Raw genomic sequence first — 15932 nt, forward strand, 5'->3', positions numbered from 1 at the left:
AGATTTGCTAAAATACTGGTGAAATCGTTTTAAACTTCAATATGGTTAAATGAGCAAGAAGTGTAAAACACATTTTCTGCTGTATTTGTAAAATATGGAAGTACACAGGCATTCATGTATGTAGTAAATGACCATGATTCAAAGCTTAACAGATTGAAAAAAAATTTAAAATATCAAAAGGGACATCAAGTATTTTCAGATTTTATCTAGGACATGATTCTGTAGTGATTTTTAAGGATGTTGGTAGTATAGAAAATTTACACCATCAAGTGGAGTTAAGAGTGTGGACAATTTCAAAATAATCTAAATTTCCAGAAGTTATCTCTAAGCCAAAAAGCCTTTCTAAGAAAAATACAGTAATTCCCATCAATGTGCTTTATCTTGTGAACTGTAAGGATAATGAGTGAGGACTGGTGAGGCTCTGTATTTTCTGATTTTTTTTTTTTTTTTTTTTTTTTTTTTTGAGGAATGTGGAGGTCTCCTGAAATTCTGAAAATCAGATCAGTGCAGTAATGCAGGAGTGCAGGTCCAAGTGGATTTCATGCTGTTGCAGCCTGGACTTTGAAAACTATTGCTTGAGATGTCAAGGAAAAACAATATGCTAAGCAAATTAAGAGATTCTTGAGAAACTCTTATTTCACATCTTTATTTAGAGAATTCATATTTTACAAGATAAAAATATCTGAGGTAATTTGAAAGTCTTCTAAGATCTTTGGCATGACCTGGAAGGACAGTACTTCCTAAACATCTGTTCTCCAGGTTTCTTAGAAACCTGGTTCTGTCTCTTGTTTTCCAAGAGAGAAAATGGGCTAGAACAGAGATATGCCTTGGAAGGGACCCTGAGAAGGATTTTGTTTAATCAAATGATGTCAATACAGATTTGACTATGTAATTTTTTTTTGTTTCTACATATAGCTATTGATGTGGGAGTTTCTAAGAAAGTGTTTTGATCAATAGTCATCTTCACTAGAACAAGTTTGGAAGTACAAAGCACTTCCATTTTATTAACAGTATTTGATCCGTGACTAATTGCTTTTATCCTGTGAAGCTGTGTTTCTGTAAATGTATCTTTATGGTTTTAATGAGTGTTTTTGAAGTCTATAACTAACCCTATAGCTGTATGAACAAATTCCTCAAGAACTAGAAGATGAGTTTAGTTCAGTGGTTCAGTTTTCCCTTTTAAGGCTTTTAATTATTCCCATAGGATCTCAGACACATGAGGTATCCCACAGTGAAAATGAGAAGACAGGCTCTTATCTCAAGAAAGTTGACACCAGGTTCTAGTTTGGCATGGAACAGTTGTCAGTTTGGACAGGCTTCACAGCTGGATGAAAGCTTAATTTCAATGACAGATTTACAAACAGGATGTAGGGGCAGTAATGAGATGAGCTGAATTAAAGCAAATCTTTTAGCATTTAGATCAGTAGCTAGGTTTTAAAAAACAGGAAACCATTTCAGGGTGGAGACTGCAGAAGCACCTAATGGTCTTTAACATAATTGTGTGAATGCCTGTATTTCTGTAACCATAGGTTTCTGTAACACAGTTGGGGTTTATTATTTCAGATGGAAGGCCCTCCCTCCCTTTGCTCCCTAAAAGGCTGTGTGTAAATAAATTCAGAGGGGAACTTCCACTGACCTAGTGCATTGTGTTGCTTCTTCCTAGCAAAGGCTGCTTTTCTCGGCAGTCATTCATAATTTTGAAGTCCTTCCAAAGGAAGAAAAGGCTCATTGAATTGGCCCAAAAGAATCAAAATTCAATGGCTAGTGCTAATCCTTGCCAATAATTTTCTGAATTTATTGCAAATTATGAACTTCCAATACCTGATTGGTGGCACAATTTACAGGGCCCTCATTAGGGAAGACTCATGGATGTTTGTATGACCAAATCATTCTGGTCACACATTTCTCCATAGAGAAGCAAATAAGAAATTGTAGTGCCTCTCAACTGCCTTGATTTCTCCCCCTATTATTATTATTATTATTATTACTATTACTATTATTATTTCTGATGCTTTACTACATGACAATGGTAATAGACATTTATAAAAATATGACGAGAATATAAACTAAAAGACCCCAAGTACAATAATATGATAAGAAAGAGAATATTTTCACAAGGAGAAGTCAGCCAGGATATTGAAAGCAATTGAGTGCCTGCCTCAGGGAGATGAATTCTGTGTTCTGCTGGAGAACACACATGACAGTTACATCAAAATCAAAAGAGATGGGTGAATATTTATTAGTTTTCAATTAAAAATATTTTTCAACCATTTTTTAAAGAGAGAGAACTGAAATTGAGAATGACTTCCCTAATTGCTTGTATATGGATTTTATCTGCCCTCTAGGGAATGCAGTACTTTTGAAGATTGATGTAATTCAGCATATAGATACATTGTTCAACATTTGAGTTGCCTAGAAGGATTCCAATAGAACTTGGAATACAGAGGCATTTTCTCTCCTTTTGCTACTACAGATAAGTCTTAAACTTTCCTGTGTAGTTCATTCACAGTGTTTTTCATTTCCTTTGAGCTTATTAAACAAGTCAAATGACAGTTTCCATCAGAAAGAGTAGTCCTTGGCCTCTGCTTTTATGCATGCAAACAACTTGGTGATATTGCCATTCACCCACAAATTGAGATAAACATTTTTAAATTAACTGAGATTTCAATATATCTGACATGATTTAAGCTATAAATTCCCTGTTGTGTGGAGAATAGGACTAATAAATTCATTGTTAAAATGAGTCTTAATCCTGGCAAAATAGATGCAGATACAGCATTTTTGTGGCACCAGAAAACAAATTCATGTTTATGTACCTTTAATAAAGGTAGAGTACAGAAGACATTTTCATGAGTAATGTGCAGTATATATATAAATCACTAAATAAACCTTAAACTCCTTTTTTTAAAAAAATGTCTTTTAATATGCTTTTCTATAACTTATTTCAATTAAAGGTCAAATGTAAAGGTCACAGACTAAATATAGGCTGTTCAAATGTTATAAATATCACAGCATGGATGAAATGAGGAAGATTACTTTTTTAATCTGAAGATTAGCATCAACTGTGATTTAATAAGAGAGAATTCTTCTCATTTCCAGTTAGTGCTTTGTATTTCCTTGATTTAAGTATGTGATTCCTGAAACTGATATGATCTGATTACATGATAATTTGTAGGTGGGAAACTTTTGGGAAGTTTCTTCCTGCCTTCAGAGATAAAATGTTCAAATTAGGCAAATTTATATGCACCAGTATTTACCAGTGTTTGTATGCATTGTTCATTCTGAATGGTTTTTGACTTTTAAAACAATTTTGTGGTTTTTTGCTGTTGAAGGAATAATTGCAGTAAAGTGAGACAGGCTAAAGAAGGAAGTCATACTTCAAATAAGGAGACATGATCTCAGCAAATAAGGACATTATTTAAAGAACTGTGCAGTGAATTTTGCCAGTTATGAGCAGTCTCCATCTTCTACTGAAGCCACTGCTGTTGACTATTGCTGTAAGTTAGACATTGGACCTACAGTAAAGGCAAATGTGGGAAATTATTTGTTCGTCAGGCAGATTTTGCCAGAGCACTAGTCCTGCATTTCTGTTCTGAGAATGATGGGTGTCTGTCCAGGTGGCCAACTTTGGCAGGATAATAAATCGATGTTCTTTCTTCTGTGTACCAGAGGAAGCGTGGAGGAGGGAAAATGTCTTCCTTCCAGAGGATATTTGCCTTTGCCATAGTGATAGAAAAAGCTGATGAATAAATCAACCAGAAAAAAACAAAGCAAAACAAAAAACCAGAAGGGTCAGAAAACTTATGGCAAAGGAAAAAACAGTGAGAATACTGTATATGTCAGGACTCTGGTTGCCATTTCATAAACAACCTTCTTCCTATTTTTGTGTAATTTACTTTAACATCCTGTTTCTTTCTTTATCCCATGTGCAACTTTGGGATTTTGAAAAGGGCTTTAGAAAGGTTTTGTTTATTGTGTATTGGAAGAAGGTGGAGTCTTCTCTGCTAAAATTGGGAAATGTTTAAAGAGAGATAATAGATGCTTCTATAATGAAAAGTGCCAACTTCCTCCCAAGAGGAGAGTAGGAAGAAACACCACAGAAAGAAAAGTGATTTTGATGATATGTATTAGAGATTTACTATTTAATATATTTCATTTGAAACGACTTTGAATTTTGAGATCAGTTTTGACATGATTTTCAAGCTGTTGTACAAAGGTAACTTCCACTCTTCAAGTAAAGATATATATTCTTGTGATAAAATTTGCAAATTTTTGTGCTGTGGCAAAGACAGCCTTTTGAACTACATCCATGCTTTGCCCTTGAGCCCTGGGCTGAGCAGCCCAGCATAGCAGGAGCTCTCTGAATTATCATGTTCCTTATGACTTCAGTTATACCAATCTGGGCTTGCAAAGAAGCAAGCAAAGCAGCTCCCTAGCCTTTCAGTCATTCCAGTTTGCAGAGTTAGTAAATGTGGGTTAAAAAATCATTTGGTAAGTCATTACATAGCTGAAGAGGACAATGCAAAGTCTGAAAGTGTATCTTGAAGAATCTCTGTTTGAGTCCCTTGGGCTTTAGACTAAGCCAGAATGCAAACCTAAGTAAGAAGTGGTGTGGTTAATTTGGGAAAATCTTATGTTTACAGGTGGGTGCCAACAGGCAGCTCTGTGACACTTGTAGTGCAAAGTCAGCAGATGGTGACACAGCCAAACTGTGCTAACAGGACTGAGAGAGCCTCAGAGCAGTGCACTGGCAGGCAGCAACAGCTGTGGGACAGCTCAAAACTTTGACAGAGGCTCTGTGCAATGCTGGGATGTTAAGAAGAGCTCAGTTGATAAAGTTCAGTGGCATTCTAGATTCAGAAATGACAGAGATTATTTTAAAGTTGCAGGAGAAAAGGGTTTTGCAGTAGTGCAAGAGGAAAATAAAGCAGCAGAGCTGGTTTAAGAGTGGCAGAACAGAGCAGGTGATTCCTTGTTCTAATTGCAATAGTGTTAGTTAATACTATTAATTTATATTTTTCTATGCTGTTTAGGATAAGTTTTAAAAGGCTGCAAGCTTTAGAAATACATCTGTAAAGTTGTATTTCCAAATCTCTTAGATATTTCTCAAATTTCATTTGCTCATAGGATTTTTCTTATATTGAATTATGTTCCCAAAACCACAGACTCAATGCAGACCATTTCTTTCTGAGTCAATGTTTAAGCAACTGTATCATTTGTGCTTCTACCATTCTCAAGATTTTATCTTTTAATCTGCTTTTGGCCTGCGTCAGGAATGGGATTCTGGCTTGAAAAAATTCTGACTCATCCACTGTAGGTATATTCTGTCCATCTCCATCTCCTTGTAACAACTACACTCATGAGCAAATCCAAACCGGATTTCAGTCCCAAAAGACTGGAAATGGGGGAATAGGAGTTAGATCTCAGGTACTAGGCAGCTTCTGGACTACTTTCCTTTATTCTTACCAAGGTTTAGAGGAATATTGAATTAAATAGAAAAACAGTCTTTCTCCTGCAAAAGCAGACATGTCAAATGCTTTGGTGTACAGTTGTGTTTCTTTTAATATACACTGGAAAAGATAATAAACAAATAGTTCTAAATGTGAGGGAGAAACAGCAGCAGCACTTAATTATGAAAAAGTTTCCTTTTGGCAAAAGAAATTAGAAAGTATAGCCTCCAATGCAAAACATGCAATGTGTTTTGTAATATGTGGAAATAATAATAAGGGAATAGGAATATTGTTTATAATATTTTTTATCTTAACTCTACGTGCTAGCACCATTTGTCCTTTCATTTGAGCTACTTCATAAGAAAAAAATTTTCCTGAAATACATGAGATACTGAAGCAAGACTATTCAATAATGTTTTCAGAATTTTCCTCAATACCTACTTCCCGTTTACCATTTTTTCCAGTTTTTGTTCTTTTATCTATTTGCATTATTTATTGTGTTTTGTGGAGCAATTGTAAGTGATTCCTAGTTTTTTGAGAAAGATTTTAAGTTTTAGCATAGAAAGAACTTATGATATTTAAAAGAAATTGTTTTAACAATCTTTCAAATAGCCTCCTAATTTGTGGGCCCTGGAAATTTTACAAATGAATTTGTGACAGAGTCTGGCATTCATTCATACCTTGACTAGTAAGTTTCTCAGAGAAGAACCTGTGAAATTTATCTCTGTGTAAAGCACTGTTACACTGGCAGGAATCGCAGATTTCATTTCTCTTTAACAGCAAGATTTGAAAGCTGCCTTGGGCTCCTGGGTAGTTCCTGCATATTCATATGGGAAGCATCAAGCTGCTCTCACTGTTACTGAACACTTCTGTGTGTTGGAAACCCAGTTGTGACAATCCAGGCCACACTCGCTTTCCCTGCAGGCTCTTGACATTCCATGAGCTCCAGAGAGCTCTCTGAATAATGCACAGGCCTTGCTTTGAGACACAGCAATTACAGCCAAGGAGAAACTGAAGTTCCAAGCACGTATCAAGCTAGGCTTGCACTGTGTTTAACCCTCAGCGACTTTAAGGAGTTACTATGAAATTGTTGCAACTGATGTCACTCCATAATCATGAGATTACCAAGAAGTCACAGACAACTTCTCACTTGTTTTTTTGCCCTATTTCTTCTAATTAGATCCTGACAGGATTTCCAGTTATTCACAATGGTTTGCTTTACAGCTATGTGCCAGAAAAGTGCTATTAGTACTCAAGTCCCATAGGTAATTGTGTTTGCCAGTCAAAACACTAATGTGGTTGTCTGAGTTTTTGCTTTAATTTTCTGTCTAAAACAGCCTCGGAAGGATAAACTGAATCTTAAATGGCACATTATAGAAATCCTTATGAAAATGGCTTAGTGCCATGATATGAAATGCATTAATTGAAACATTAGATTTTGTTAGAAAGAGTAAGAAAATAAAAGATCAAGGTAAGTTTACAGATGATTCACAAAACCAAAACTAACTTCACAAGGAATGTTGTGCAGGATTGTCATCTTCTCATTTATTCATCTTTATAACCAGCTGCAGCTTTAGACTAAATTAGTAGCATTTATCAACTCTATAATCCCTTAAAAAATTAGAAAGCAGTTGTTTCTTTTATTAAAAAAGGAATATGGTGAGCTAGTAGGAACTAGTAAAGAGTGCAGATTAATTTAGTAATTGCTTTCTTCCTGGGTAGATATGGAGTTTTGAACATATACACTGCTTACTTTTCAATCTTGTGATAAATTTCATTCTTGTAATCATTCTGTACTATAGACTTGACCTGAAAATTTGTCCTCCTTTAAGTTTAATGTGAAAATCTTGTCGTAATCTTTAAATATAATTTTTATTTATTAATTTTCCAATTACTGAATTAGAAAAATAAATTTAAAATAAATATTCCCATTAATAAATACAATATGTGGGATAAAGTGAAACAATTTTTCTTAAATTGTCTGAGATCCTAAATTGTTGATAGACCATATTTGCTATGTAACAGCACATTTTGTGAAACCATGAGCTACAGTAGGATCCATATGCTGACCTTAGAGGTAGAATGAAAATCTCTTCATGCCACAAAAATTCAATAGTCATGGCACAAGACACACAAGAGTGCAAGAAAAGCAAAAGTCAGCAGCTGGATCTTAGTGCCATAGCAGGTGAATCAGTGAATCAGTATCATAGAAAGTAATGATAAATCACTTACAGGCTGATGGGTTTATATAAAACACTTTAAATCAATAATAGAGAATTCCTAGAATGCATTTCTTTTTAGTGTGAGATGTTTGTATTACATTCATTCAAATAATCTTGGAGACTCGGTGTAGGAATATTTGCTCAAAATCTTAATGAATTCACCCTCATACATCTGGGGAAGTTCCTGTGCCTGGAGCCTGATGGTCTTGCAGATCCAAGTCACCATGCTGCTGATATCCTGGGTACTGAAAGGCACTCCTGAGGTAAGATTCATCTCGAGCTCATGAGCCTATGAGAACTTAACTGGTTGATCCTTGATCCACAAAAGGATTCAACACTGCTTATGAAACATTTATGTCTTCTTTATCTGTAGAAAACTGTGGGTTGCACAGAATTGTTCCCTTTCCCATTAGGATGTCCCAGTTTCTAAGTGAAAGCCCTGGCAGTAGGTGCATGGTCATCTCACTTAGTCAATGGTTATTTCATTCAGCTGCAAGTGACCCTTGTAGGTTTGCCTGGAGCTGAGCTGTTGAAAGTGGGCTGCCAATATCCATTCCTCATGGTGTGGAGCTAACTATAGTAAGAAATTAAGTCAAACAATGCAAAATTTTTCCAACCAAGAGGGTCATTAAACCATCTGTTACTTATTATTTGATATTCACATACAGTTCTTGGGAAATTTCTGGAGAGATCCTTGGCTAAGAAGTATCAGAATGTTGGAAGTCAGTTATTTCTCATACTAATTCAGTACAGAGTTTCATCCTGCCAGAGAGCAATTTCAAACATGTGACACATTTCTCAAGTTGCCTCTCTTATCACTAGAGTGTAACATGGTCTGTGATAAAAGGTGACACAACTATGAAAGCCATTCTTGCTCGGTTGTCTGTATCAGACTACAAGGGCTGGGGCTTTGATGCCTGGCCAAGTAATTGTCTGGGAAGGGGAAATAAATTCCATTAACTCTCATCTTTCTTACCCTTGTCTGTCAAGAAAAATTCAGCTGCTTATGGTTTTTATCACTTAGCCACTCCTACTTTGCTATATTCCTTTTGTGGAAGTGTTAACAAACAAAGCAGTTATGATACCTAACTGTCTGGGGGAAAGAAAGGAGAGAGAGAAATAGTCCAAGTGACAAAACAGTATGTTTTTTATTTAGGGTAGAGCGCATTCCAGAGACAAAAGCAGGGTGCCAGTCCCTTAATAGAGTTGCAACTGGTTTCAAGCATTATTTGATTTATCAGTATGTGTACAGACACACAAACGTACATATTTTGCTACTGCAAAATGCTTTCTCTTGAATACTTGTCATTTTGGCTTGATGGAAGTAAAAATAGGTTCATTCCCAGTTGCTTCTATTTGGAAGGTCAGTTTCTTCAGGACTTTCAGTCCATTTCCAGAGAGGGGAGTGTAACAAAATCTAGGTAAAAAAGAGATTTAATTTGTGTGTATCTTAAAAAAAATTAATAAAATAAACTGAGCAATCTCTGTAATTCTTACCTATATGGAAGATTTAAAAATTATGAATCTTGAATTCTGCAAAGTTAAGTCATTTAATTCCTTTCTGACATCTGTGTAATATTTCTACCTGTTAGTGAGCCAGTCCACTGGGGGACAATAAAGATAACATTCTATAAACACAAGGCAGCAAAAATACCCAGCCAAGCACAGTACTTCAGAATATGAACCATTGTAAGAGAATAAAAAAGAATATATTCTGGAAGATAAGTTGAAGGATAATCCATTAGTAGCAGTGCACTTTTCAGTGGCCAGTGTAGGAGAATCCAAGTTCTGCATTTCTTGCAGGTACGATGGTCTGTTATAGATCTTGCTTTCATCATTCATTTTTCTGTCTTGGTTCATAGGGACATCCATGTACCTCATGATTGAAGAGCAGGAAGGATGTGGCAAACAGGGAAGTGACTAATGAACAAGGGCATTGCAGAGCTGCTGCTGGTGAGTAATACGAAAGCTTGGTCAAAAAGTTCTCTGCCACTGTCTTGATAAACTTCTTCTGACCATATGAAACACTGGCCTCAATAAAGTACACAACAAGATTTAATGGTATTAGAATTTCCTGTGGAATGTTGGGGGAATTAAGTAACTTGCTCATATTCCTTCTTAAATGTTTTCATCTGACTTTACCTTGCCATGTCCTAAGTTCTAGCTATCATCTGCATGTTGACCCAAAGCCCACTCTATTTTTCACTCTGTCCATTTTGAATTAGTTTTGTCGGGGGTTTTTTTTGTTGTTTTCTCCAGTGAGAACAAATTATTTTGATATGCCTTGCTATATTCAGATCAAAATAAAAGTGAATCTGAAGTCTTACTTCAGAATTCCCAAAGAGATTTTGAATACTCCAAGGCTCATATTTGAATTTGACTCTTGTTATAGCCTAGGTAATATTTCAGGAGGGAAACTTATTTTTAACTATGTCACTGTGAAGACAACAGGAGCACAGCTATCCAAACTAATGAGGTTTGGCTTGGATTACAGCATTTGGCACTTAAAGTATGTGGATTTCAACACTATCCAACAGTTTCATTTCATTTTTAGATCCAGCACCACTAAAATCATACTTTCAGTTTTTTAGAAATAAAGTTTGGAATTTCCAAAGCATGTATTTTTTCCAGTAACAGAAGACTAGGATAAAAAATAGGGACTTTTTTTCTCTAGTGGCTTTTATTTATTATTAGATAAAATTTTTGTTCTTTCTGTGAAGTGCACAATGCTGCTGAATAGAAGAAAATAAGAAATTAGCTAATCTGTAGTCTATGCATCTTATCACTCTTCTGTATTATTTTATTTGGCACCTTTGTGGATTCTGGTTGCCTTCAGACTAACCAGACAGGAAGTGTCCTAACTGAGAAGCTGGTGCCTGAGAAAGATCATGGAGGAAGTTGATGCATTTATTTTTACATATGGTATTTAAGAAATTCCAGAAAAGGGAAAGAACCAGGTAATGAAACTTTCTTAAGATGTTTCTTTTTCTTTTTCTTCTTGCAATAGATGACAAGTTAGATGTGGAGTACAATTGTGAGGTGCGATGTGGGTTACAGGGTAATGCGTTGGTGTTCTTTTTGTAGTTAGGTACAAAGTTACAATTCCTGAAACAGACACAACCCTTTAAATAGATATGCATGTAGATCTCATCCTTCCCATCCGGAGATGAAAATTATAGGGAGTCAGTGATGCTCTCCTCCCCCTCCTGGGGCTATACAGAGATTGTATTATTGTCAGGTGGTGAGAAAGCAGGTGGAGAGAGTCAGGAGAAGCAAAGTTTGGGGCAGCTTTGGGAACCAAAAGTCCAGGTGCTCTGAGGAAGGAGACAGTGTATAACCCATAGAGCAGGCTATTGAAGTTACTGAGTACTGAAAATATTGAGACTGGCAGATCATTTCCTGCTGTATTAGCCATGTAATCAGCAGTCTTCATACATGTCCTCCAGTTTCATGTTTTTTCAGTTACTTTATCAAGATATGACCATACTAAAGGTACTGCCTTGCATGTGGTGCCTGAAGGGCATTCCTTCTTTGCTGAAGTGAGTTTTCTCTCCGAGGTTAGTTCTCATTTACAGCACAGTCCTCTGGCTCTTTTTCTTCAGGCACGACCATCCTGCAGAGGTATCAGACACTCTTTGCGTGGGGTGGAAGCTTTTCATCCCAGCTGCTTCTGTAAAGCATCTGGAACTTGAGGCTTTCTTTACTCATACCCCCAGTGCACATCCCAAGAATATTTTCTGAGATGTGTGAGGGCTGCAGTTTGAACAGGGGACCTAAGTATGGACTTGCTGTAACACCTCTTTGATATGGGGCTAAAGAACTGTTGAGTCAGATTTTGCTGCATCCTTTCACCAGAATGTCAGGTCAGATGAGTTTCCTTCTACCTTCTTTTTTCTTAAATTTCCTCTGTCAAAAGGACAGAGGAAATTTCTCTCTCTCTTCACCGTAGGTCCTTGTCCATAAATCACAAAACCACTGGTGAAGGTTTTAAGAGTCCAGATTCTGCAAAAGGTTGGCTTTTCAGTTTTCCCCTAATAACCTCCATAAGACAGGAGGAAAAAATGCTGGAAAAGATGTATAAACATTGGATAACTAACATGTTGGATAACGTGCATTTTGTTCAAATAATTCATTAACATTTCAAGAACTTGTTATCTCTTTTGCTTAGATGAAGCTAATAAATGCATCATATAGGTATTTAATAGAATTGCAGAAGTAGGAGTTAAAGCAAATGATTAGCACAGTTCTGAAATGGTTTATTTTCTTAAATTCCAGATAAATCTGATGTAAATTTTAGTTTCCTGAAGGACGCTTGTGTTTTCTTATGCCGGGCCAAAAATTGTGTTCAGTGTTTCCAAACTCTGTTTTGCAACACATAATTGTTTATCTTAGTTTGTCCATCAAAGCCCTAGAAGTCTGCTTTGATTACTAGATGTATTGAAAAACATTCCAGTGTTAGTAGTTACATCCCAGGGCTTAATTCTTTTAATCTTTTTTGCCTTTAGTAATATTCTTGTAATACTTGTTTCATTCCAGTCCTCATTGCACTCTGCATGTGTCAAGATTTCTTCCAATTGGTTCTATAATACTTATCTCACTGTGGATGTAGATGCATCCTCTGTTTTACCCCCAGCATCCTCCTCTGTGCTGTTTGAATAAAAAACTAGATTATCTGAACTCTCAAGGTCAAGTGCTAAAACTTGTCAGCTGATCTCTCTTTGTTTATAGCCAGAACAGAGAGTTCTGAAAATAACTCTACTTGGTGCCCATCTTCCTATTTGAGGTTGATGCTGAGGGAAGTAGGAGCAACAGTAATGTACATATTTTATTTTAAATACATAGAAGGTTTACATTTGAAAATGTGTAAAGAGAAAGTTTTTTAAAACTGTTTAAATTTTTGGCAGATTTGTACTTCCTTTAGCAATATTTGTTGGCTAACTCTGCTCTTACCTGAACTTTCTGAGTTGAATTTGTCTGATTACTCAGAATAGTAGTCCCTCTGGTAAGGATCCAGCTCCAGTAAAGTTCATGGCAGCTGTACAGTTTAATTTACTGAGACCAGGATCAGAGTTATTTCCTATTTCATGTTATCTGATGAAGGACTTGATTAAGACCTTTCCAGTATGCAGCTATGTCCGCCTATGTTTAATTTTTTTTTCCGTCTAGAAACTCATTTCCCAGAAACAAGGAAATATCACCCTTTCTCTTTTAGCTTAGCTTCTGATGATTATTTAAGCAGTCCAAGCAGAACAGTTTCATTTCTTGCTTTTCTCTGAATATGATTTTAAAGTAATTATTTGTAACTTAACTGAGAGAGTACACTCTCCTTCAACAAGACCCCTTTCTCTGCAGTAAAATCACACTGTGTAGAAGTGTTATTTCCTATCCTGGATAGCTCTTGGATTTTTGGAATTGATAGCAGTACTTCTAGAACAGTACACTGCTTGCATTTTGTGACACTTAGGAGTGTTTTATTCTTCCTCCTCCCTCTCCACCTCCTCCTCCTCCTCCTTCTCTGCCTTCTCCTCATCCTCCTCTAACAAAAAAAATATGATGGTGATAATAAAAATAAAATATTATGGTAGGATCCACTGTAGCAATTTCATTAAATTTTAGTTTTAGTGACTTTTGGTTAGGCATTTCCAGATGCTTCAGATTTCCCTGTTTTATTGCCTTCTGGGTAATTCTTGGATTGTCTTGGAGTGGATTTTTAATTTGTTGTTATTGTTATTATTATTATTATTATTCCCATCTCCCTCAGCTGCTCCTCCTCAGCCCTGTGCTCCAGTCCCTTGCCCAGCTCTGCTGCCTCTCTCCAGGCTGGCTCCAGCCCCTCAGTGTCTCCCCTGAGGTGAGGGGCCCACAGCTGGGCACGGCTCTCCAGCTGTGCCCTCACCAGTGCCCAGTACAGGGGCACAATCACTGCCCTGCTGCTGCTGGCCACACTGCTCCTGATACAGGCCAGGATGCCCCTGGGCACACCTGGCTCAGGTTCAGCTGCTGTCAGTTAGCATCCCCTGGTCCTTCTGCCCTGGGCAGCTTTCCAGCCTCTCTTCCCCAAGCCTGTAGTGCTGTATGGGGTTGCTGTGAGCTAAGAGCAGGACCTGGCTCTTTGCTGTATTGAACCTCATCCAATTGGCCTCAGCCAATTTATCAGTCTGTCCAGATCCCTCTGTAGTACCTGAATTACTTAAGTAGTTGAATAAATAAACTGAGATTTAGAAACCTTTATCCATTCTTTGCATTCACAGCATTTTCCAACTGAAAATTAAACACTGAAAGTGTTATTTTACGTTTTTTTCTAACATCGCTGCCATATTAGCCAGTAAGTGTTGTCCTCAGAAACATTCCAAACTGGATTTGTGTATCCACTGCAAAGTGGCATTGGGTATATTAATTAATTCCATTAATTTGAAGAGTATGAGTCTGATTCAAGCTGATTAAGTCAGATCTCCAGACTTCTGTTATCTGATGTATTTCTTCATTTTTAGAGATCAAAAGTACTTATGAACATGAGTAACAACACCTCTGAAACTGGTAGCACAGTTTTCAAAGGAAGTACTGAGTCATGTAATGTTGTTTACAGAGCTGAGCATTGTTAGAACTGTTCTGAAAACTCAATCCCACAAAAATATTTCCATTAAAAACAAATTTGAATAACTTTTTATCTGAGATATCGTTGCATTCAATTACTTGGACTTATGCACATTCTTTCATTTTATCAGTCGTTTGCAAGATCAGATCTGAAACAGAATTCTCCAAATGTAGTAGGCACTGTATTTACAAGCTTTGCTATTTATTTTCCTGGGCTGTCACAAAAGCAGCAGAGGGCGCTGAGCCAACGGACACCGCCCGATTTGGCTTTCTTCCCCCCTGCTCTGGATTTTCCCGTCCAGGGATTTCCCACTCTGCACCAAGGAGAGCCTTTATAAAGAGCCAGCTGGAACTCTTGTAACAAACCGTTGCAGAGCAGCAAGATCTCACAGTGCTTCTTCACAGAAAACAGAAAGTAAACTTTTGAATTTACTTTCTTTATCCAGTAACAGCAATTACAAATGTTTAAGGAGATGGGAAGAGCAAGGCAGGCTGTGCTATTAATTTTGTGCATATTAAGGACTGGTAAGTTGGGGAAGGTGAGGGTTGGTGGTGCTGGTTTTATTTTTTTAAACTTTGTTAAGTGTAAACTGACCTAAAATTTACTGTTTGATCTTTATTTCTCTTTTCTTCAGTTACCTTTCCATTTCAGTGAATACAACTGTCAATTAAGTAGTCCTGTCAAAATGTCAGGAAGCTTTTTTTGACATTTACTTTGAGCTTTTCTGTGCTCTGCAATGACTCAGTCGTTTTCCTATTGAGTTTGCTAAAAGATAGTCTAGGAGACAACTGCAGTATATCACTGGATGGTTGATTTTTTACTGTCATTCCTGACAGTAGCAAGCAAGTTTGGTACTAAATGTCCTGTTGAAAGTGTTCCTGCTGATGTCTTTGCTATCTACCTGTTATCTCTCCCCTCAAATGTTACAAAGTTTTAGAATCTGATCCACCTGATAAAAAAAGTTATGTTGTGGCAATGCATTTATTTAAATTTGGTTGATGCCATCTTATATGTGAGAACTGCCAGTCATCTGAGTCTGTATTGTCTTTGACAAAAATAGCAATGTTTATGGGGTGTTTTGAATATGTAAACCACTGTATGAGCTTTATTAGTTTAACTTTCACACAACCATAAAGTAAAGAAATGAAGCATAAAGACCTCATGTCACAGTAGAACATGAGAAGAAACAGGAAAATAAAAGTTGAGAAAGCTGCTGAATTGATGTGTGTTTTCCCTTTTGTAGTTAAAGGTTTTGAAATGGAAATTATACCTGCTGAGAGAATTGTGGCACAGATTGGAAGCACACTCATACTCACATGCAATACTACTGGCTGTGCATCACCACGTTTTTCTTGGAGAACCCAGATGGACAGCCCCCTTGGAGGAAAAGTCAGCAACCACAGGACATATTCTACATTGACTATGAATCCAGTTGGCATTGTGAATTCTCATTCTTATCTTTGTACTGTCATATGTGGTGAGAGAGGGAAAAAGGAGAAGAGTGTCAAAGTTGAACTTTACTGTAAGTAAAAATGTAAAATTCTCTTTAAATAGTACATGTTGATAGAAAACTCAATAATTGTTTTATATATTGCGGTTACCAGTTAACTTTTAATTCTAAGGATAAGGAGTGTTATAGCTCAACATATACTTCCTTCTGAGATT

The 15932-nt window shown here is 36.7% G+C and overlaps 1 protein-coding gene across 8 annotated transcripts in view; it reads left to right on the top strand.

The window, feature by feature from the left end:
* Nucleotides 1-15932, top strand: part of VCAM1 (vascular cell adhesion molecule 1) — a 41039-nt gene that overhangs the window by 18715 nt on the left and 6392 nt on the right. For 2 of the 8 annotated variants that reach the window (XM_077182165.1, XM_077182164.1), the window contains exons 2-3: nucleotides 9535-9625; nucleotides 15511-15789. In XM_077182165.1, the coding sequence (XP_077038280.1) occupies nucleotides 15525-15789 (265 nt within the window). In that variant the 5' untranslated portion in view covers nucleotides 9535-9625; nucleotides 15511-15524. The other 6 variants (XM_077182161.1, XM_077182160.1, XM_077182162.1 and 3 more) reach the window with 6 other exon arrangements.

The sequence above is a fragment of the Agelaius phoeniceus genome, chromosome 8 (genome assembly GCF_051311805.1).
Source record: "Agelaius phoeniceus isolate bAgePho1 chromosome 8, bAgePho1.hap1, whole genome shotgun sequence".
Lineage (NCBI taxonomy): Eukaryota > Metazoa > Chordata > Aves > Passeriformes > Icteridae > Agelaius > Agelaius phoeniceus.